We start from the raw sequence: 24,256 nt of genomic DNA, 5'->3' as shown, positions 1-24,256 counted from the left end.
ATATTCACGTTTATCGGAGACAAAACAATTGAATGAATGTTTGGGTTGGTGCAAATGGGCAGTGTCAGTCTACCCCAGGGCAGCTGTGGCTACACAGTGACCCATGTGTGACTGATGAGGAAATGAATATGTATATAATAATATAGTATAGTAATATAGTATATAATATGTATATAATGTGTGATGCACTTTGGGTACCTTGTAAAAAAAAAAGGTGCCAAGTCTCCCAATCCCCTGACTGTGTGACCTACACGCTAACCACTCCTCCACCGTGCGGCATTGTTCTTAACTAAAGCCAAAAACTTACCACTTCCACACGGAAGGGAGGAGATTTTTTTCCCACTGTATCATGTACTCTACTTCATGATTTCATGCTGTGTTAAGGTAATGTAATGTAAGGTAATGTCTCAGCATTTTGTGTCTTTACTGCCACCTAATGACCAGAATACTACATGTCATTGGCATTGTTCTTAACTAAAGCCAAAAACTTACCACTTCCACACGGAAGGGAGGAGATTTTTTTCCCACTGTATCATGTACTCTACTTCATGATTTCATGCTGTGTTAAGGTAATGTAATGTAAGGTAATGTCTCAGCATTTTGTGTCTTTACTGCCACCTAATGACCAGAATACTACATGTCATTGGCATTGTTCTTAACTAAAGCCAAAAACTTACCACTTCCACACGGAAGGGAGGAGATTTTTTTCCCACTGTATCATGTACTCTACTTCATGATTTCATGCTGTGTTAAGGTAATGTAATGTAAGGTAATGTCTCAGCATTATGTGTCTTTACTGCCACCTAATGACCAGAATACTACATGTCATTGGCATTGTTCTTAACTAAAGCCAAAAATTTACCACTTCCACATGGAAGGGAGGAGATTTTTTTTTCACTGTATCACATACTCTACTTCATGATTTCATGCCGTGTTAAGGTAATGTAATGTAAGGTAATGTCTCAGCATTTTGTGTCATTACTGCCACCTAATGACCAGAATACTACATGTCATTGGCATTGTTCTTAACTAAAGCCAAAAACTTACCACTTCCACACGGAAGGGAGGAGATTTTTTTTCCACTCTATCATGTACTCTACTCCATGATTTCATGCCGTGTTAAGGTAATGTAATGTAAGGTAATGTCTCAGCATTATGTGTCATTACTGCCACCGAATGACCAGAATACATGTCACATGTATTTCAATATGTTTTGAATAATAATAGACTATAGTCTACCAGAGCAATCATGTATTAATTGATTAATTTTCTTTTTAAAACATGTATATAGTGAGGGAAGGATAATCGAACCACAATATTGTGAGGGGATACTGTATATTAATCTAGAACTGTGGCACTAGTGAGTTATTCTATGCTTATTGTTATAGTAATATCAAGCTGTTGATTCGCAATTTTTTAAATAAGAGTTAAACAAAATAAATAAAAACCAATAATAAAGTGGTAAAACGTCTAAATTTTCCAAGTAAATGACACTTTTCAACATTATGCACTATTTCCTGTATCTCTAAATATACTGCTTGATACAGCTTTGCAGCATGCATTATATAACAAGGATAATAATGATAGCTTTAACTCTCTAAGCTTTGATCATAAAAAGAAAAATGAAGACATTTTGATCAGTCTAAGAGGGTTACATAACTATTGTGACACCCCAGTTGGTCCTCAAGCTTCCTGTCGAGCTAATTACCAGACGCTAATAAGTTCAACATAGCCATGTGTCAGTGATATCTCTTCCTCTTTTGCGTGGATCAGGAAATAGAACGCTGTGTTCCAAATAAAGTCCCTGCATGTTCAATCAAGTATTCATGAGTGTGTTTTGCAGGGATGAATTAAACAGGAATTCTGCAGCACTAACCTTGCACTATGAGTAATGGGAATGATTTAGGAATGTAGTCAATAAAACTGGATGTCACTGAAGTAAGCAAGCAGTAATATGAGCACAGATTAAAGGCTAAGAAACATTATTATCAATTGTGTAGATTATTGGAGGGAAAAAGTAGTGTAAAGTAAACCCAAGATCATCCAGGTTAACTCCAGTGCATGTTGCAACTTAGAAATTCACCAATAGATGTCGCCAAATCGTACCACTAGATGAAGTTGCTGTTTTTGAAGTTATACAAAGTGCGAAAGATAAATATTCTGCCAAAAATATGGGAGCCCGAATCCGTAACATAAACTGTACATTTTGGTTAATTTCATTTTTTTGAATTATGAATTTAAAAAATAATAACAAAATCTTATAGAGTGCATAGGAAATCACAAAAAAAAAATTAGTCAATTAATTGACATTTTCAGCAATTATTATATTTTTTATGAATTACTTAATATACATTTATATGTAATAAGAATTCATTTCAATCTAATTTTGCCACAAAACATCTTACACTTTAATTCATAAATAGGTTGAATGTGATTATTTAAGATTATATTTCACAATTTAATTTATTGTTGGACAATGTAATAAAATATTCAAAATGCAATCTGTTTAGTTGACAAAACTCTCCAAATTATTTAATTGAGAAATAGGTTAAATAAAATCATTGCATTATTTAATGAATGCCCCAAAATGTAAATGACTACTTAAATCTTTATTTACAGTGCATCCGGAAAGTATTCACAGCGCTTCACTTTTTCTACATTTTGTCATGTTACAGCCTCATTCCAAATTGTATTAAATTAATCTCTTACCTCAAAATTCTACACAAAATACTCCATTATGACAATGTGAAAAAAGGGTTTTTTTTACTTTTTTTGAATTTATTAAAAATAGAAAACAAAAAAATCACATTTACATAAGTATTCACAGCCTTTGCCATGAAGCTCAAAATTGAGCTCAGGTGCATCTTTTTTCCACTGATCATCCCTGAGATCTTTCTACAGCTTAATTGGAGTCCACCTGCAGTAAATTCAGTTGATTGGACATGATTTGGAAATATAATAACTGTCTATATAAGGTCCCACAGTTGACTGTGCAGTCAGAGCACAAACACCAAGCATGAAGTCAAAAGAACTGTCTGTAGACCTGCGAGACAGGATTGTCTTGAGGCACAAATCTGGGGAAGGATACAGAAACATTTCTGCTGCTTTGAAGGTCCCAATGAGCACAGTGGCCTCCATTATTCGTAAATGGAAGACCTTTGGAACCACCAGGACTCTTCCTAGAGCTGGCCGGCCTTCTAAACTGAGCGATCGGGGAAGAAGGGCCTTAGTCAGGGAGGTGACCAAGGCCCCGATGGTCACTCTGTCAGAGCTCCAGCGTTCCTCTGTGGAGAGAGGAGAGCCTTCCAGAAGGACAATCATCTCTGCAGCAATCCACTAGTCAGGCCTGTATGGTAGAGTGGCCAGACGAAAGCCATCAGACCAAAGAATTTTGTTTCTCATGGTCTGAGAGTCATTCAGGTGCTTTTTGGCAAATTCCAGACGGGCTGCCATGTTCCTTTTACTAAGGAGTGGCTTTCGTCTGGCCACTCTACCATACAGGCCTGATTGGTGGATTGCTGCAGAGATGGTTGTCCTTCTGGAAGGCTCTCCTCTCTCCACAGAGGAACGCTGGAGCTCTGACAGAGTGACCATCGGGGCCTTGGTCACCTCCCTGACTAAGGCCCTTCTTACCCGATCGCTCAGTTTAGAAGGCCGGCCAGCTCTAGGAAGAGTCCTGGTGGTTCCAAATGTCTTCCATTTACGAATAATGGAGGCCACTGTGCTCATTGGGACCTTCAAAGCAGCAGAAATGTTTCTGTATCCTTCCCCAGATTTGTGCCTCAAGACAATCCTGTCTCGCAGGTCTACAGACAGTTCTTTTGACTTCATGCTTGGTGTTTGTGCTCTGACATGCACAGTCAACTGTGGGACCTTATATAGACAGTTATTATATTTCCAAATCATGTCCAATCAACTGAATTTACTGCAGGTGGACTCCAATTAAGCTGTAGAAAGATCTCAAGGATGATCAGTGGAAAAAAGATGCACCTGAGCTCAATTTTGAGCTTCATGGCAAAGGCTGTGAATACTTATGTAAATGTGATTTTTTTTGTTTTCTATTTTTATTAAATTCAAAACATGTCAAAAAAACCTTTTTTCACATTGTCATAATGGAGTATTTTGTGTAGAATTTTGAGGTAAGAGATTAATTTAATACAGTTTGGAATGAGGCTGTAACATGACAAAATGAAGAAAAAGTGAAGCGCTGTGAATACTTTCCGGATGCACTGTATATATTTGGATATTATATACTTGGCTTAATATTTACTTCATTTTAACACACAAAAAATACACATTAGGGAATATAGTTAAAATGTGCAAATAAAGTTGTAATTTTACTAATTTATTTTTTTATAATATTACACATTATCAATTTCTATAATGAGATTAAATATTTATTTGGTGTATAGTGAATTAGCATGTGCAAATTTGCCAGTATAAACAGTTCTTTATGACTTTTATGTCAAGAAAATATGATGAATAAGATAACCCGGGAAATAAAGGAAACAAAGTAGAGTAAAATAAACATATGTATCGATCACTCATTAACCACGGTGAGAGCAATGACGATGAGATAATGAGTGGGTGCCTGAACGAGACACCATAAAAAATGTAATGAAGGTAACTCGTGAAAAACTTTTGAGGTGAAAAAAGTTTGCCATTCACTTCTAACTGAAATTGTTTATACAGTACCTGGATAAAGTTGAAGATGCCTTGAAACTGAAAAATAACCCATTGTTTTCCTTCGCAACAGTGACCTCTAGAGGTGTGACGGTAAAGTACCTTTTTATTCATTAACGGCTGAAACAACAAAAGTGCATACGTTGAACTTTGAGCACACTCACACTGAGGAGGTTTGGGTGAAGGTAGCACACATACAGTTCCTATACAATTTGTTCATCTTGTTAGCTTTCTATTTTTTACAATTAATTGTTAATTAACGCTGGATCCACAAGTCATGGCAACTGTAGAGGTGATGTTAGTTTTAAACTGTTGCCTGTTCACCACCCCCCCCCCCCCCAAAAAAAAATACACAGATAACACAAGAGGTTACGCAAGTGTCACTTAAATAAATATCAAAGCTCGAGTCTTAGCCGTAAAAGCCATGAAAGAAGACGGCCACGCATAGGAGGATGATGGCGTTGCCATTGACGACGTTCCTCCATAGCGGGACCTCCGACGTGTCTGTTAGCTTCTTCTGAAGTTCCGCCTGCTCCTCCTCGCTTAACTTTGGAGCTTTTTGTTGCTCCAGGCCGCAGAAGCACATCACCATCTTCTTGCAGAGGCCTGGTTCTTCCTCGGGTTCTAAAACATAACAACAATGAAGAATAGAAAGAGCTGTATTGTGCCTTTGGTCTAGTTTCCAGTAGTGAAACTGCAAAAAAACAAGCTACAGTGAACGCATCGGCTAAAACTTTAGCTAACAACAACACCGAAGACTTCCCTGTATGAATCTCTGCATGTGACTGTTGCTAAGGACAATGACGGCAGCAAGAAAGCCAACAAAGACCGTGGAGCAACAACAACAAGGTAAGCTAATGTTTACCTATTGTTAGCATGCATCAGCAAATTCAATTCAACTGAAATTATGTAGCAATTAGGAATCTCCTCAAGCAATGAATGTACACGATATCCACTCGGCATTCTTGGAACCGCAGCTGATTAGGAAGGAGAAATAGTAACTCATAGTATCTGCTTTTGCCTTACGGAAATAGCAAGAAGCTACGAAAGGGGCATATGAGAGGTTATAATTTGAATTGTGTAAAGCCTCTCTCTGGTTGTACAAACACATCAACAGCAATATGGTCGGCCATCTTTGTTTTGGTTGTATTTCTTTCCTTAACATTTGTCCTCCATTTTGACACGTTGTATGGAAACTTGTATTTTGAAAACCTGTTTCAAAATACAGGAGGTATTTTTTTACCTTTTAAAAGTTGAATTTTATTGGGGAGAAATTACCTTCCACTTCCATGCTGTTGACATTTTCAACCCAGTCATCGTTCTCAAGGTCAATTCTCTCCTTGTCACAGTTTCTCAGGCTCCAACACAGTCGATACAACTATAGATATGAAAAAATATAGTTAGTTAGTTAGCTATAGCGCTAAGTCATAGGTCAAAGCAGACACGTGCATACATGTTTGTCATCGATGGGCTTGGTTACGAGGGACACTCCCAGGATGATGATGCAGGAGACCACAAAGAGGATCATGCCAAAGTAGAGGTAGTGGATACCGCATATGATGGTGGGACAGTTACTGGGCTCCACGCAGCTGCCTGTGCCATAAACAAACTCTGTAATCATCCTGGACAGGCCTATAAGGAGGCCGATGGCGAGGCCATAAAAGGCACCCTGGGGAGCAAAAAAACAAAAATGAGCTGTAACGGTCCATTGAGAAGGTAGTGTGGCTCAACCCTGATATACATGTGCTCCTACAGCAATCCCTCGCGGTTAGTTGGTTCCAGACCCAAGTTAATTTAGGTGATATAGGTATGTTGATACATGGAATAGGGCGGCACAGCGGCATGGTTAGCGCGCAGACCTCACAGCTAGGAGACCAGGATTCGATTCCACCCTCGGCCATCTCTGTGTGGAGTTTGCATGTTCTCCCCGTGCATGCGTGGGTTTCTCCGGGTACTCCGGTTTCCTCCCACATTCCAAAACAACATGCTAGGTTAATTGGTGACTCCAAATTGTCCATAGGTATGAATGTTAGTGTGAATGGTTGTTTGTCTATATGTGCCCTGTGATTGGCTGGCGACCAGTCCAGGGTGTACTCCGCCTCTCACCCCGGGATAGGCTCCAGCACCCCCGCGACCCTCGTGAGGAAAAAGCGGTAGTAAATGAATGAATGAATGAATGAATACATGGAATATTTTTGTGTTTGACTTTTTAAATATAGGTTTTAACATAGTTAGAGCCCTGTAAACATGAAATCACACCCAATAGTCACTTTTACTTAGGCTGTGGGATCACCACAGGGACAGACGATCACCGATAGCATAGCAGGCTTCCGAGCTAACTAGTTAGCCTCTCAAATGTACTCATTCTAAACTTAAGAAAGTGTTTAAAATGGAGTGGTGAAGGAGGACAGAGAAGACAAAAACTTACCACTTCCACACAGAATGAGAGGAGAACCTTTTTTCACTCAACCTGAGCCATGGCATGTCAGTTTGACTCTCTCCATTATAATTAAATTATTTGAAATAACGTGATATAGCGAGGGATTACTGAATAATTAAGTGAATAATGCATTATATAGTTCGTAAAAGTCTTCTTTCCTCTTCAAAAACACTACATTACACAACATTTAACAGACCTTTGCACTGTCATTCTTCAACAGGACAATAAAGTGAGCAGAGTTCACCTCACACTGTTATTCCATGCATATGTGATGTGTTGCCGGGTAAATCAAACCGAACCCTACGCTGGAAACTCACTGGCTCATTGACTCGCTTGCAGAAGATGGCCAGTATGAAGACCGCCGCAACGGGCGGCGTCAGGTAGCTGGTGATGGACTGGATGTAGTCAAAGAGCTGACCGCTCTGCGCCGACTGCACCACCGGAATCCACGCTATGCTGACGCCAATCAGCCCCAAGATAAACACCCTGCGATAACAAAACACAACACAGAGACACAGTGGCAGTCCCAGCTCAGCAATAACACAACGACTGTGAGCGGAAAAGGTTTGTTTAACCTGCCAGCGATCATGAGTTCCTTTTCGGAGGCTGAGCGGCGGATTTTGGTGTAGATGTCCATAGTGAAGAGAGTGCTGGCGCTGTTGAAGATGGATGTCAGGGAGCTCATGAGAGAAGCCAGCATGACGGACAGCATGAGACCACGAAGACCTAACAGACATGTTGCAAAGCGTCTTTTGAGTATCTCGTTAAAGTGATGCTCACATTTCAGGTAGCATTTTTTATCACAGTACGTCATACTCAGATTTAGAATAGTCAGTGCACAGCTTGTACGTTTTTGTATCCACTGATAATGACTCGACAAATAGCTATTATTGAGTTCACCTCACACTGATTATATCCAAATTCTGTGCTTGGTGGTAACATTTAATTTGAGCATCATTATTATCCAACAGTGCTTCAATCGTCTTGGACATGGAATTCACCAACGCTGCACTCCTCCATGAATACATCACTGGTGGATGGTAGGCACCTTGTGCTTCTCCACCTTCTTTCCTTCCACTTGAGGATGCCCAGCATATCTGGAGGAGACATACTTGGCCAATCCATTACATTCCCCGTCAGCTTCATCAGCAAGGTATTCACCCTGGGCACGTTTTTGTGCCCATTATCATTTTGGAGAACTGTCACTTCACGTTGGAATTTGTGTTTCCCCCCTAGTGAACCACAAGTCCCCGGTGCTGGTAGCACTCTTGCAACTCCACACCATGATGCAACCACTATGAAGGCAAGGCACAGTTATCTTACAAGTCAATAATGCATACGGTACATAATGTGTTAAGTCATTTTCAGTGGACAGCAAATCTTTACTGTTATACTAGCCATACATTGACTACTCTAAATTAGCGTATATTCATTTCTATAGTATTGTCCTTTCAGAAGCTTCCTGAAAAGGTACTGTACCGTACTCACTTTTGTGATATCCTGTAATCTACCAAACTTCATCCGTGACCTACCCTGGGGCATCAGCTTCACCACCAATTTGGGATAGGCAATATTTGTACACCCCACACTAGCCCCGCAGTGTTTTTGACATTCAGCCGGGTCCACACAAGCCACCACATCTAAAGCAAACAATAAGAGTGTTTTTCCACCTATTTCAAATAATGTGCAAGTCATGTTGAAATATGGGCTTCACCCACCAGGGTAGAGGATCCTGCTTATCATTCCGGGGAATACTATGAGGAACATGGGCAGCAGCTTCAGGTAGCCACAAAGGATGCAACCGCCTTTGACGTGGGATAAGCTCTTGGCTGAGAGGCAACGCTGCACAATCACCTATAAATACATAAACATTGCAAAATGTGTATTAAGAAGTAATTATCCTAAACCAAAGGTGATAATTGGAGATTGGAGAGAGACACATTACATATAATTATATGGGGTGCATGAGAAAGTGGAAAAGGCAAAACCGCATGATAATTTTGTAATAGCAGTAAGGAGCAAATTGCTCAGCCAGCGTAACACCAACAGCTGAGTAGCAACATTTTAAAGCTTGTGGAGATACCGGGATCAAAAATACTAAAATGTTCAGAGGAAGTAGACTGCTTCCTTTTACGTCATGAAAGTGGACAGCAACTAAAGTGAAGTAGAATATCTTTCCATGCGTCACTAATCGTTTTGTGCAATGATCGCATAGAAGAGCAAGCATAGGTTTGATTACACAGGAAATAGTAGATAGTGGCATCAGTTATGGTCATTTCTTATCGTTAAAAAATTTGCAATTTTTCCGTAATCTCTTATCACCACACGTAGCCGTCTGAGCACTGGCCTGTAAAATGAGCTCTTTAGTTACGTTGAACAAATACAACAGGATCAATCAAGGCTGTTTTTACAAGCACCAATGTCCATTGGACTGACCTGATCGGTGCACCAGTACCACATGGCTTGAATAGTCAGCCCAAACACCAGGCCGGGCCATGGAAGATCTCCTGTGATGGGGTCCCTAAAAATGTGGAAAGAGTCTTGGCGAGGTTCGTAGCAGCTCTTGCTGAAATTGGCCGTGATGGAAGGAACGGCGGTCATGTAGCCTTCCTGGAAGTTTTCATAGCCGCCCACCTCATTAAAAGCTGTAAGAATAGTCATAGTTTTTTTTACTCGTGACAAATACTTTGCTAGAACAGGATAAACATGGGAATATTACCATAGCCCATCAGAATGAATGATCCCACGATCATGATGATGGTCTGTAATGTGTCTGTGTAGATGACTGCAGCCAAGCCACCTGAATAACAACACAACATTTTAACAGAAATCTCACATTTGTCACTTTATTTTTAATTTCAACATATAATTTGCTACATTTAAGTATGCTGGTAATTGTTGCGCGTTTTGAGATAATGTGTTTGCTTAATAAAATGAGTTGGTCATCGTGGGTATTATCGTTATGCCTCATTAATCAACAAATTAATCAGGTTAATATTACATGAATGTGACTCAAGCAATCAATAATAATAATAATAACTACTCGGGAAGGGCCACAGAAGGAAATCTCCCACTTATCCCACTTTATGGCTCCTGAGCAACAATAACATGCCACTGAAAAAGTCAAGGACTACTGTGGAGTGGAGCTGTATGAGAAGACTTTAACCCTTCTTTTGCAAAGACGCTATCAGTGACCTGTGGTCTCTTATGATTTGGATGGCTCCGTGTGTGCAGCCCAAGACGGAAATGCACGCACACACCTGTGACGGTGTACAAAGCTGTAATCACAAGCAACGCCACGACGGCCAGGTAGATGTTCAAACCGAGAGCCTGGTTGATGAAAATGGCGCCTGAAAACATGTCTGCCTGAGTGGAGACGAAAGAACATAAAATATTTTTGTGCAATTCTGTTGGTCAGTATAGTTTGTATGGAATATTTTGTGTTGGGCCTGTGTACTATAAGTGTAGACTTGTGTTTACTTACTGAGATCTTGGTGAAAATATACAGGAAGAGGGAGAGCACAGAGAGGTAGATGCGAATGCGCTGCCCTCCAAATCTCTTCTTCAGGTACTCGGGCATTGTGACCACCTAAACAACAAAAAATGTTATTTTATTTCCAATCCTTTGCATCATTTTTCCTTTCACCGGGGAGTAAGTTGAGCTGTTTACCCCAGCTTTGATGTAGATGGGAACAAAGAGCCAACCCAGGATGACCACCACAATGAGAGCCTGCAACACACATCAATCGTTTCATACTGTAGCCTCTATATATGGCAGGGGACCCTCTTTAGCATCTTAACCACTAAAAAGGGCATTATTATGATTAAATCATTTAATTAAAAAAGCTTGATGAGAAAAAACTCTCGTACAGAAATGTACGAGAAAAAACATGGCAGATTTATGAAAGTCGTGAATTTACAAGGAAAAAAGTTGTAATATTACCTGCCCAAGGTCACACAAGTACCCCCCTTTCTTAGGTGACTCATGCAATATCCGTTACGACCGAGTATTAAAATCATCTGCGATTTCGAGAAAAGGGTCATAAAGTTATGAGAAAAAACATGGCTAATTTATGAAACTAATGTCGTGAATTTACAAGAAAAAAAAGTTGTAATGTTACCCGCCGAAGATCACACAAGTACCCCCCTTTTCTTAGCTGTCTCAAGCAATGCCTGTTACGACTGAGTATTAAAATCATCTGAGATTTCGAGAAAAGGCTAATAAATTTATGAGAAAAAACATGACAAATTTATGAAACTAATGTCGTGTATTTACAAGAAAAAAAGTTGTAATATTACCCGCCGAAGATCACACAAGTACCCTCCTTTTCTTAGCTGTCTCAGGCAATGCCTGTTACGACCCAGTATTAAAATCATCTGAGATTTCGAGAAATGGGTCATAAAGTTATGAGAAAAATTATGGTAAAATTATGAAACTAATGTTGTGAATTTACAAGAAAAAAAGTTGTAATATTACCCGCCGAAGATCACACAAGTACCCCCCTTTTCTTAACTGTCTCAGGCAATGCCTGTTACTACCCAGTATTAAAATCATCTGAGATTTCGAGAAATGGGTCATAAAGTTATGAGAAAAACAAGTACCCCCCTGTTCATAGCTTTCTCAAGCAATGGCTGTTATAACAAGTATTAAAATCATCTGATATTTTTGAGAATAAAGTCATACATTTACTAGAAGAAAGTTGTAAATGTTTGTGAAAAAACTCTTATGAGAATAAGAATTATGAGAATAAAGTCCTACATTTCTACATAAATTTGTAAATTGTCTTCTTATACCTCTAAAATTCAGATTAATTTTGACTTGAATGAGGACTTTTTTCATTACTCCATTGATTTTCTGGAGAAATTTGGAACAGAATTTTGAATAATTCCATTTCCACCATTACTCACATTCCATTCAAATCCACCGATGGCTATTCCGGAAGCTGCAGCGGTCCCAGCAATTCCCACAAAGTGTCCGCTGCCAATGTTGCTGGCAAAAAGTGATGCTCCAATCTTAGAACAGCAGAGTTATATGAAAATATTTTCATATTTTGTCAAATTAGTTTTAAAAGGTAGTGCTTCAATACGGCATTTTCAAAATGAACACAATCTAATGATATTGTACATACTCTCAGTACACAAAACACTTTTCACCAAGTGGAAGCAATTTATCTACGCTAAACAAAGAGTCATGATGAATGTCTCACCGGCCACCAAACCATACTTCTGCCTGCGAGGAAGAAGCCACCTACAGTGGCACGGTTGGTGCGTACCATAGCCTGGAAAGAAAGCAGAGAATCAAACATCGAACAAAAATAAATACTTATTAATACCTGCTTACGGACTACTTAAAATGTGTAAAATTGATTTAGTTTAAGCTAAAACACAAAGATATTAAGTCTGTTTTCATGGAAGACTAAAGAAACAAAAAAATATTCACATTTGAGAGGCTAAAATCAGAGGATATTTACATATTTAAATAAAAAAACATTTAACAACTGTGTCCAAATATGCTACAAACCGAAATATAGTATGTTCAGTATATACTATAGCTGTGAAATCAAGCCTGAACAATCAATATCATGGTGACTTACTCAAAAGTTTACATTTATCCAACTGGTCCAGCTGGCCTGAAAATTTTTTTTCCAATTAATTTTGGGTAGGTTGAATAAAGTTTCTACCATTGCGCTGCAGGATGCTATTCTTTGTTGTGATGCAGTCTCTTGGAGGGTTTTCCTCCTGGTTCATATGCCATATACACCAAGCCTTTGTTTTGATAGTAACACTGTATACGCTCAGCACAGCAGAAACAACCCACATTTAGACCACCAAGACCACCAAATCATGCCAGTCCTGAATCACTTGGCTCAAGTCTCACGTTGGCATTGATGTTGTAATGATATATATTTGTTTCCATTTCCTTATGTTTTTCCTTATGAACTTGTATGAAATGAAATTTGGGAATATTAAAATGTTACTTTAAAAAACCCTGTACTGGTAATCACCCTCCCTCCCCTTTTATTTCTATTATTTTTTATCTATTATTATTTTTAGGGCCCCTGGAATACTCTTAACTTCCCGGTCAGTACGGCACCACTGCTAGTAATAAACACATAGTGTTTATGATGAAACAATATATTCAATGTATTTGATTTCACTGTATTTTAGTTTTATTATACACCAGCTAATACTAATACCGTCTTTATACTTGTATGGTAGTGAACAATTCAGTTCTTAAAAAAAAACAAAAAACAAAAGCCTAACAAACTCACCCATATGCCAACAGCCAAGACGACCACAAAATAAATGACAATGACGGATATATCGGCAGCATTGTTGAGGGCCACTTCGCCCATATCGCTCCTTCCATCATCGGTCCTGAGTGAGAACCCAAAATAGTTCCGAGACATTGCAACGGGCGACCTCCACCACCAACCGCCTCCGGATACGAATGTTGATGAATAAAGCACCTGCAAGAAGGCACCTGCCTTCATGTACCTGAAGGCAGCATAGGAGAGGGCGGTGTCAGGCATGGGAATAGTGGGGCGTTGCAGGCGGTCACAATGGTCGAGCAAAAAAAAAAAAAAAAGGTGATGTTTACCTGGTAAACCAATAAAAATCATTCTGTTTGGTTGAGAGTGTGTAGGTTCTAACTGAAGGCAGAGATGCTGTTAATCATCAACACACAAGGAAATACCGCCTGGTAGAACTTACTGAAAGACAAAGGAGCTACAGATGAACTCCATTAGGCAGTAACTTTTTACCATAACAGCACAGTTAAAGTCAATCTAAAACATGCACATAGCAACAACAGTTGACCAATAAAAGCTGCCCAAATTTTTTTAAAAAGTACATAAAATATGCTTTGATAAGCAAAGAAGGATCTGCAGCATTTACCAATCATAACACAGCATTGACAGTTTGATTAACCTTCACCCTACAGGGAAATTGACATTACCGTAAAACCATGACGCATATAATCTCTGATTAATCATCTTTATTGAAATTGACTTTTAACCTGTATTTTGTTCCACCTTCATTCCAAAACACAGGGATACGTGCACCTGTAATGAATGTTATGAAATAAACATCCACAATCCAAAACAACAGGCTGTAAACTGCATGTTAAAGGAACTGGTAACCCAAACCAATGGGCCAAAATGGCGTCTTCGTGGGTAATGGAATTAGATTTAGAATGAGCTCTACTGGCTACTGTCAATGTACAGTACATGTTGCACAAATACTTAGGAGAAAAAAATCTCTGAAGACCACGGTCATCTTTCTGATGTGCAGTCATTAGTGTTGCAGAAAAAGAGCAGTGAGCAAGTACTCAGACGTGATGTTCTTCAGGTGGCTCAACAGTAGTTTCTCAAAGGATTATGTCACCACAGATGTCAGGGCCACAGGTCTGTAGTCCTTTAATCCAGATGGAGTGTTTCTTGAGGACTGGGATGTTGGTGGAGCATCACACAGCTCCAGTAAACGGCCACAGACTGTGGAGACATCTGGAAGTACAAGAAGCTCAAAACAAGAGTCAAAAGCAACAACAGAAGAGGTTGATGTAGCTTCCATGGTGACACTAAGTGCTGACTACTTTGTGGTTGAATGTCACCACCTAGTGGTCAGAATACGGTACTCCAATTGTTTCGGCGTGTCAAAAAGGTTGAGGCAAAGCAAGTAGAGAACAATTCATAGACAAGGTCATTCAAACCGTTTTACAGAAAAGATGGGTAGCATCATAATTAAATGCTTCTCAGAGCTTCAGATTTAATGTGTCTCCAACATGTCAGAAATGGACTTTGGCACAAAAACATGAAAAGACCTGGACACAAGCAGAGTCTGTTCTCTGAGTGACAGGAGGCCAGTCCAGAGACCTGAGCACTGGACTCATATGGCCATATTTCCTGGTGACCTCATTGTGACTCATTGTTTTCATTACTTTACAACCGAGAATGCCCACTAGATGGCAGCAGATACTGACAATAATTCCCACCACACATTACTAATAAAAATGGCGGTTATAGGCAGTAACGTGGTACACGTTGGCGTGTATTTCACTGCGGGAGTATTTATTTTAAAAGGTCGTCATTGTAATAATTGCCAATAATTTTAACAGGAAGGTTCAAAGTGGAACGTATACTGTAACTGCAGTTTAAAGGTGCTTTTAATAACTCCTCGTGGGGACAGTGTAACTGTATGAGCGGCGTTTGTACTATAGCCTGTCTCTGATAATATCATATATCACATACTGACTATGGGGGGGGGGGGCAGACCCACTGCCTACAGGGGCAAGCATAAGGGATATAGTCCCTTATGCCAGGGGTCTCAAACACAAATGTGGCCCGCAGGACACTAGTTTGAGGCCCCCGCCTTGATATGAAAGTTTAATGTTAGTGCGGCCCGCGCAAGTTTGATATGGATGCTGTATGGTATCATGTACCCAGAAAAAATTATTACGTTTGATTAATGTTCATGTTAAAGGTTAAATAACTGTTAATAGTTATCCTCCCTATCCGTGTGGAAGTTTTTGGCTATTTAGTTTAAAGGAAATAACTTGAAGGCTACCGTTTAGGTCGCTAGCGCTCTAGTTTGCGAGTTAGCATGTGTCTCAAGACCCTGCAGTTGCGCAATATGTTGTAAATAAAAAAAGTATAAATGTGACTATAGTCGTGTTTTGTCATGTCAACAGGGCTCTAATAATGCTTTGTTAATTTTAATCTGAAAAAAATAATTTGCCTACCCAAATTGGTTTCTTAAATTTTCATTATTTGCCGTTTTATTATTATTATTATATTTATTTATTACTGATTGATTGATTTTCTTTATTCTTGATTTGTTTATTTATTTTTCATCTTATTTTTTGCAGAAAAATAAAAATTAAGATATTTGAGAACAGTAGAATATTTTATCAGAGCTTTTATTGCAGAAAATCGGAACCAAAGCAAAGCATTTTTCTGTTTTTAATAAATGCGTTTTTTGGGGGGTTTTTTGAAAACCTGATGCGGCCCAGTCTCGCCCAGACCCGAGCTTCAGTGGCCCCCAAGTAAATTGAGAGACCCCTGCCTTATGCAATAACACAATAATAACATCCACTGATATAACACACTCGAGAAAATGTCCAGAAGTACTGTACGTTTTTGTTTTCTTTTTACTACCAGTAAGTGACACAGACCATTGCAAAATAAAAGACCAGTGATCACCGGTCGCTGCTTATTTAGCCCTGGAATAAAACCTATTATACTATAATTCGAAGATTCCTGGAACAGATCTAGTAAAATACGTACATGCATGTACGTATGACAATGCATATTTAACCAGTTTTATTCAATTTAAAGGGGAAGATCAGCTCACCATATAGCCAGTAACTACATCGGAACAAAAAGTAGTGGAACAGGAGGACGTCATGCTAGGTTAGCCAGCCACCGAAGACCAAAATGATTAAACTCACAGCTCTGTAGTGTGTAAAACCCAAACTTAAAAAGCAGTCACCTTTTCTCTTAGTAGTGGAGCAAAGAAGTTGACGGAGATGGTTTGGTGCTCATAAACAGGCTGTATAGTTGTATTTGGAGCTATTTGATATTATTTTGATATTTTAATATATTGGTGCTAACAAAACAAGATAGACCAGGCGTTATTGATGTTCTGTGGGTCAAGAGGCTGGGAGCTCAAACAGATGGTGTAGAACAAGCTGTCGGGTTGCGGTAGTTGATTACATCGGTCTGGAAGAAGAGCAGATCAGCAGTTATGTTCCAGGAGACGGAGGGTGCAAGAGGGCAAAAGTTAAGCCTGCTCATGGGAATCTTTGTAGGACTTCATTTCAGTTGGCCGGCTGCCGACATTAGGCTCATGGCAGACAGGTCAGAGGATGAGGTGCGAACAGGAGGGAGCCCGATGGATAAACCCAAGCCTGTAATCGCTCTTTTTGTCAACACCCCCCCAGGTTCGTGCATTTTGAGTCAACAGGCAGTCCGCAACCAATGCAATAGAGAGTCCAACCGGAGTGAGCTGGATGAAGCCATTAGAGGTAAGATAAGGACCGTAGAGATGTCCTAACATCCCATAGGTACAGATACTTACATAATCATCAGTGGGGAGCAGCGCCATAAAAAAATGACCAATACATATCAACGTCTCACTTCGTATTTGCCAAAACAAACAACTCCAACCCCAAATGATTCACAAGACTGGAAATGTCGGCAGTGGCCTTGGCTGGGACCGTGTGGATGTTAATTGTTTGTTGATCCCATCGGACTGCCAGGAATGTCAGCAAGTGCCTGTGGTTATTGGTGAAGTTATTGCTTTTCGAGAAAATGCATTCTCGTGATTAAACATCTGTACAGTTCCTATGTATGGACTGAATCATCTTGTGTTCGTAGAGCCTGTTTGTGAATACCAAATATGATAAAAATCAATCATGCCTACCGCAACTTTGTAAAAAAAAAAAAAACACTTTCTCCCGAAAGGGGTTCCGGACATGATCCCATCACTTTGAGAGGCATATAAAAATAAACTGCAAACACGTGGAATAAATAGGCAAAACAATGTTGACTATTACTGCTATGTATAAAACGCGATCAATATCAATGTCAGCGTGTTACGTAAACAGCGTAACAGAAACCAAAGACTATACAAATGAATCATCTTGTGTTCATAGAGCCTGTTTGTGAATACCAAATGTGATAAAAATCAATCATGCCTACCGCAACTTTGTAAAAAAAAAAAAAAAAACACTTTCTCCCAAAAGGGGTTCCGGAGATGATCCCGTCACTTTGAGAGGCATATAAAAATAAACTGCAAACACGTGGAATAAATAGGCAAAACAATGTTGACTATTACTGTTATGTATAAAATGCGATCGATATCAATGTCAGCGTGTTACGTAAACAGCGTAACAGAAACCAAAGACTATACAAATGAATCATCTTGTGTTTGTAGAGCCTGTTTGTGAATACCAAATGTGATAAAAATCAATCATGCCTACCGCAAAAAAAAAACACTTTCTCCCGAAAGGGGTTCCGGAGATGATCCCGTCACTTTGAGAGGCATATAAAAATAAACTGCAAACACGTGGAATAAATAGGCAAAACAATGTTGACTATTACTGTAAAGTATAAACCGCGATCGATATCAATGAAACCAAAGACTCTACAAATGAGCTGACGTCTGCACTGATATAGAATGTGAACATCACTGGTTTTTCAGGTTGTTTCTCAGTTTTTTTTGGTAAAAATTCAGACAGTAACGGAATAAGACAATCATGATAATGATACAAAATCAAAACTATAGCGATGTGTCCATGATACGCCATGATAGGGTCTGATTTTCTACAGATCTATTTTGTCTAATCATTTATAACAATGCGGAGCGGCACGGCGGTCTAGTGGGTAGCGCGTTTCCTCCCACATTCCAAAAACATGCTAGGTTAATTGGCGACTCCAAATTGTCCATAGGTATGAATGTGAGTGGTTGTTTGTCTATATGTGCCCTGTGATTGGCTGGCCACCAGTCCAGGGTGTATCCCGCCTCTCACCCAAAGACAGCTGGGATAGACCCCCGCGACCCTCGTGAGGAAAAAAGCGGTAGAAAATGAATGAACAATGCTTTGAATAACAGAGTTTGAAGCATGGTACATCCATGTCTGTGTTATGTCATATACTGTATAGATATATATTCATTCATTTTCTACCGCTTATCCTCACAAGGGTTGCGGGGGTTGCTGGAGCCTATCCCAGCTGTCTTCAGGCGAGAGGCAGGGTACACCCTGGACTGGTCGGCAGCCAATCACAGGGTACATATAGACAAATAACCATTCATTCACTATGGACAATTTTAAGTCGCCAATTAACCTAGCATGTTTTTGGAATGTGGGAGAAAAAACGGAGTATCAGTAGAAAACCCACGCATGCACGGGGAGAACATGCAAACTCCACACAGAGATGGCCGAGGGTGGAATCGAACTCGGGTCTCCTAGCTGTGAGGCCTGCATGCTAACCACACGTCCGCCGTGCAGCCTCGGACAAATATAATAACAAACATAGCTCATATGAGTTAGCAGTACAATGCCATTAAGTCATTATGGTTACTATCAAGAAATGTCTAGATTTAATTTCTTAAATTGAACTCTTATGAGTTGTCATCATTATATTTGTAGGAATAAATGTACCTTAGTGGTTGCCAAGTGTTAAAAAGAACAAATCAACTAAAGAAACAAGGCTGGTCTAAACATTATGTCCCGTCCTGGTCGGTCAAAATGATAAGCTTTTTTCTGTGGCTCTCCATGTGACAATCATCAGGCATAACTAGTGGAACTGGCTCGTCTTCAGTGGATTTTTTTTTTTTTTATGTGAACCGAGCAGAGTTTCCCACCATTGTCAACATCAATCCATACAAAGGTGGATCCGCAGGCGTGATTCACTTGACAGAAATGAAGACAGCGTGAGCACTGGGAGGGAAAGCAGAGTCACCACTGCAGCTGATGATTTTTTTGTCAAATAATCATTGACCTGCATGGCGCTGTATGTTGTCACCCCATCACAGAGAGGCCACCTTTATTCAGGAATAATTTAATTGCATACTTCATGTGGCAATTAGACTTGGCCCCGGCAGCTACATTGTTCAGCCGGGACAAACACTTCCCGTTTCATGTTTTTTCAGTTCATTTGATGCTGCATAGTTATGGAAAACCAAATGACAAAATGAGCTTTTTTGTCGCCAAAAAACACATTTACAACACAGTGAAAATTTGCATAAGTTGTTTTATTCATAGTTGTCCTTTTTCATTTAAGTTTAATTGTTTTTTTTTCCTCTTGAAGTGGACATCCTGTCAAGCGTGAAGCCCTTAGCTGAGTTGTTTGCACATCTTAAGTGAAAAGAAAGCATAAGAGAAGGACTGCTCCTTCTCTTTCTCTCTTTCTCTCCCAACTCATCCACTCGTATTTGTTTTGACAAAGAATGCACCGTACAGTATATTTACACATGATACTGACTGTTGGACAATTTCCACTTAGATAATGCAAGGAAGATTGAACTTTTGTGTTGAACATTCTCCACCGTCCTCTCATTTTGATTTACCTTACCGTCATCATATTTTCGTCATCATAACATCCTTATTTATATGGATAAACTCTTTAATAGATTCCTCTCTTGACAACTGTACAATCGTACACAGTGATTGACTTCAATATATATTTTGTGGGAATATATTATTCAAACCTAAGAAAAAGAGAAACAGAATTCCAAGGAAAATAGACTAGTACTATCCCAAAGTAACAAAAATCATGCATGTTGTAACATATATCCCCCACCCCATAAAACCCAACCAAAAAGAACCATGATGTTGTCTGTTTTTATTTACAAACTGATCTTGGCACTGTTTTTGTCTTTGCTGGAATTATGGTAGAGAATACTTTTTGACACTATCGAGTGTAACACTCCCGGTATGATAGACGCCAGTGACCTGCTATATATAAAAAAAGGGCAGGTTTAACAGACATATATTATTTTTTGTTTACTTTAATGCACAAAAAGCCAAAGAAAATAGAGGAAAAGAAACAGCGTTAAGAGAAGTTAGGTGGAGACAAATGGAAATAGTGCTTAGAAAAGTTCGACGTTTAACTGTGGCAGTTTCCTCTTTCAGGCAAAAACCCTATGACATCATGCCGACCATTATATGATTTCCCCCTCAAGAAACCCCTCATTCATACTTGTGGTTCGTGACTCGTACCCGGATCTAAAATCTATTTTAGCATTGGTGGTGGGATTTTTGTCTCAAAGGTTATACAGAAAATAAAGACTTCATTGGGCAGATTTTGTGATGAAATACGTAACGGAACTCAAATAGTCCAAACCAAAATGATATCTACTGGGTTCAGTGTCTGTTTAGATGGTCTGTAGTGAGGTTGGTTCTGTGCTGTAGACTGTAGACCTTTCTGATGTGTTGTCGTCCAATAGAGCAGTCACCATGGTATTGATAATCGCAGTTCTGGTTGAACTACGATGTCATCGTACTTCCCTAGTGATGTCATTGCGTTCCTTCCTTGGGCGGTAAGGTCTGACGGCTCTCTTCTCGAAACAGCCTCACCTATCGTCTGCTTATAGCAATGTCCTAATGGCTGTTTTGCCAGTATCAGTATTAGTTTCTTCATGCATGGTATTTATGCTTGAATGATCCATAAGCCTCCAGCCTTCAAACTAATCAACAGGCTGCCAATTCAACCCAGAAGTACAATCATCCCTCGCTGGTTTATCATTTACCCAACGCGATAAGTACATTTCCGCGAATTTCCTTAGCATTCAATATCAATAAATGTAATTTTTGTTGGTAGAACATGACAATGTACTTTCTAAATACCACGATTAACCAGCTGTTATTTTAGTTTACACCACATTACGAGATCACTGCAGGGACATGGCTGTAAGCATAGCAGGCTAGCGAGCTAACTAGTTAGCCTCCAATGTATTTATTCTAAACTTAAGAAAGGGTGTTATAGAGAGTGGGGAAGAATGGACAAAGTAAGAAGCCGAGAACTTACCACATTTTTACCACATGCTATGATCGACTCCATGCATTGTGAAGATCATGTCCAGAATGACCAGAATACTACATATGACTTGTCGTTCAATATTTTTCAAGATTTGAAAAATCACAGTCAAGGATCGATGTTCGAACCACAATGGTGAGGGACGACCGTACACAGAAACACCGGTGACGGAGAATGGGTGATGGCGAGGTTTCTGACACCAATGAAAAGAAAACGTAAGAAGACATGGGATGCAATGAAAACAAACTACGATTACTGGAATAAAAAGGCCAGGAAATACAAGAAAGCATACATAGCCCTTGGGTTTATGGTAGGAAATGAGGAAAGACCAGTGTGTGAATTGTTTTTTTCAGTTTTGTTCATCTTTTTTGACAATCACACACACAGACTGAACGGTCTTGTTTTAAACTGAGTTCATAAACTTGGAAATTGTTTTAATTTGTTGCAGATATCGTTTATTTATCTAATATATCTATTTATCTGTTTTTGGTTTCAGTTCATAAAATAGAGAACCGCCTGCTTTATGCATATGTTATTTACTACGCAGCCTTTAGACCAGTGTGTACCGAAGTGAGTTAAACCGATTTAGCTCACTTTGGTACACACTTTATATTTTAGCTCTGGACCAGAGTACCGAACCACAAGCGTCAACGTACACTTACAGTGGAAATTTTAAAATTGTTTTCCCCCAAGAAGATTTCCTGTAAAGCAGCATTAAATGTCCTCAGGCAAATAAAACAAAACCCAAAATAAGTCACCTGGCAATTGCTTGGTAGTCTTAGGTTTGGCAGGCAGGTGGGGGAAAGTGTCCAACATATCCACTGTTGTCAGGTGCTTGTCTCTTCATCCAAACATCTTGTGTGTGAACAAACATAAAGGTGTATTTGGGTGTCTCTGCATACTCGTATTCAGTGCATCTGTGGCCTCAGCTAAAGCATTTCAATCCTCCGTCATCCTTCCCTTCCGCTTTACTACAACAATCCCATAAAACCATTCAATAAACCGCGACCGCCCACCCGCCAACCAAACTCCTAGCACAATCCGATGTACTTGAGATTGTTTTGGATGATCACGTCCGTGACGGCGTCAAACACAAATTGGATGTTGCTGGTGTCTGTGGCACAGGTGAAGTGCGAGTAAATCTCCTTGGTCTCCTTGTTGCGGTTGAGGTCCTCAAACTGCCGCTGCACGTAGACGGCCGCCTCTTCGTAGGTGTTCTGGCCCTTGTAGTCGGGGAAGCACACCGTCAGCGGGATGCGCTTAATCTTCTCCGCCAGCAGGTCCTTCTTGTTGAGGAAGAGGATGAGCGACGTGTTGGTGAACCAGTTGTTGTTGCAGATGGAGTCGAAGAGGCGCAAGCTCTCGGCCATCCGGCTCTGAGAAAGACAGGAGAATGGAAGAAAAGACCCATTATCTAATTGAAGGCCGCACACGTTAATCCGACCTAATGCGCAATCTCAGCTAAACGTCACGCTGATTTGGTGAATTAAGGCAGATGTCGGGACCATCTCGGTTCAAAGCAGGATCTCAAGTCCAAGTCATAAAAATCGACTTGACTGATACAATATGCCATCTTTGTGACTTAAGAATGCAAAAGATGACTATTTTAAAGCTCTTGTATTATACAAGATTAACGTTTTACTGATGATAGGTGTTTTTAGAGCCTGTTTATGAGCCCTAAACGTTAGAAAAACCTATCATTGCCCTAGCTTGTTGAGAGGAGAGGTGCTCAAAAGTTATTTAGTTAAAGAAAACCCTCCTTCCTTGTGGACATGATACCACCTCAGACCCACCCCTAGCGACATGAGACTCCAAAACCAAAGAGGACAGCTTTGTTAAAAAAAAAAATAATAAAAAATTTTAAGCAGCTTCGCTACACGTCTTAAAAAAAACTGTCAAGTATCCGTCAATCACAGATGTGAGAGTTTGATCATTTTGGGTTTTTTTTTTTTTTTTTTAGCAAATAGGCTAACCAAGCATAAACAAGCTGTTAAAATGTCACTGTGATGTTAGCACGTGAGCTCACATCGCTATGCTAGTGTAGCTAGCACTTGTGTCCTATTGTTTCACTCCTTAATGTTCCATTGTTACTTTTTTCCACCGGGGAGCTGCATACTGAAAATCAAAAGAAGCGGGATAAATATAATTTTTTTGTAAAACGGCTGATTATTTTTGTGGTAGTTATTAGCATCAATATTTTAGCTTCTTCTCTTTGCATTTGCCTTTTTTTTCCTCTATTTTCCCCATTTGTGCTACATTCTTGGTTTAAATTTATATCTACAACGTGTCGCGGGCCAATAAAAAACAAGCTGTGTGCCACAAATGTCCCCCGGGTCATACTTTGGACACCCCTATTGTACAGTATAAATTTGCCAGAAAGTTTGGACAAGACACTTCCAACACAACTACTGTTTGTCGTGAAGTGCTGTTCAAAATGTTGTGATAAACAACACATCCTAATGTCAAGTAACACAATAAGAAAAGCTTTGGCAGCATTTCTGTCACCACCCACGCACATTTTTTTTCCTCATCATGTGTAGAAGGGATCAGTTTGTCAAGGAAGCATCTTATATTGCCTTTTTAGATGAGAATG

The 24,256-nt window shown here is 39.6% G+C and overlaps 2 protein-coding genes and 1 long non-coding RNA gene across 3 annotated transcripts in view; 1 reads left to right on the top strand and 2 right to left on the bottom strand.

Annotated features, from left to right (window-relative positions):
* Window positions 1–5,025: 5,025 nt before the first annotated feature.
* slc5a1 (solute carrier family 5 member 1) lies at window positions 5,026–13,567 on the bottom strand. Its single transcript, XM_058064393.2, has 15 exons — window positions 13,396–13,567; window positions 12,331–12,402; window positions 12,032–12,136; window positions 10,794–10,853; window positions 10,608–10,712; window positions 10,384–10,489; window positions 9,843–9,923; window positions 9,560–9,768; window positions 8,842–8,977; window positions 8,656–8,763; window positions 7,699–7,849; window positions 7,441–7,609; window positions 6,137–6,352; window positions 5,962–6,061; window positions 5,026–5,307 (listed from the first exon to the last, which is right to left on the bottom strand). Exons 1-15 carry the CDS (start codon window positions 13,531–13,533, stop codon window positions 5,093–5,095), a joined length of 1,971 nt encoding a protein of 656 aa, XP_057920376.2. The 5' UTR covers window positions 13,534–13,567; the 3' UTR covers window positions 5,026–5,092.
* LOC144901109 (uncharacterized) lies at window positions 5,029–18,507 on the top strand. Its single transcript, XR_013629273.1, has 4 exons — window positions 5,029–5,532; window positions 8,095–8,276; window positions 8,360–8,426; window positions 17,064–18,507. It is a non-coding gene; the product is annotated as an uncharacterized LOC144901109 (long non-coding RNA).
* Window positions 18,508–19,858: 1,351 nt separating this feature from the next.
* Window positions 19,859–24,256, bottom strand: part of gnaz (guanine nucleotide binding protein (G protein), alpha z polypeptide) — a 28,415-nt gene continuing 24,017 nt past the window's right edge. Inside the window, exon 3 of the mRNA XM_058064399.2 lies at window positions 19,859–23,039. Coding sequence (XP_057920382.1) covers window positions 22,695–23,039 — 345 coding nt within the window. The 3' untranslated portion in view covers window positions 19,859–22,694. The remainder of the gene's footprint in view (window positions 23,040–24,256) is intronic.

Source organism: Doryrhamphus excisus, linkage group LG10 (assembly GCF_037039965.1).
Source record: "Doryrhamphus excisus strain RoL-2023G ecotype Guam linkage group LG10, RoL_Dexc_Guam_v1.1, whole genome shotgun sequence".
Lineage (NCBI taxonomy): Eukaryota > Metazoa > Chordata > Actinopteri > Syngnathiformes > Syngnathidae > Doryrhamphus > Doryrhamphus excisus.
Note: the sequence above shows the minus strand (reverse complement) of the source record. Positions and strands in the feature narration are given on the sequence as shown.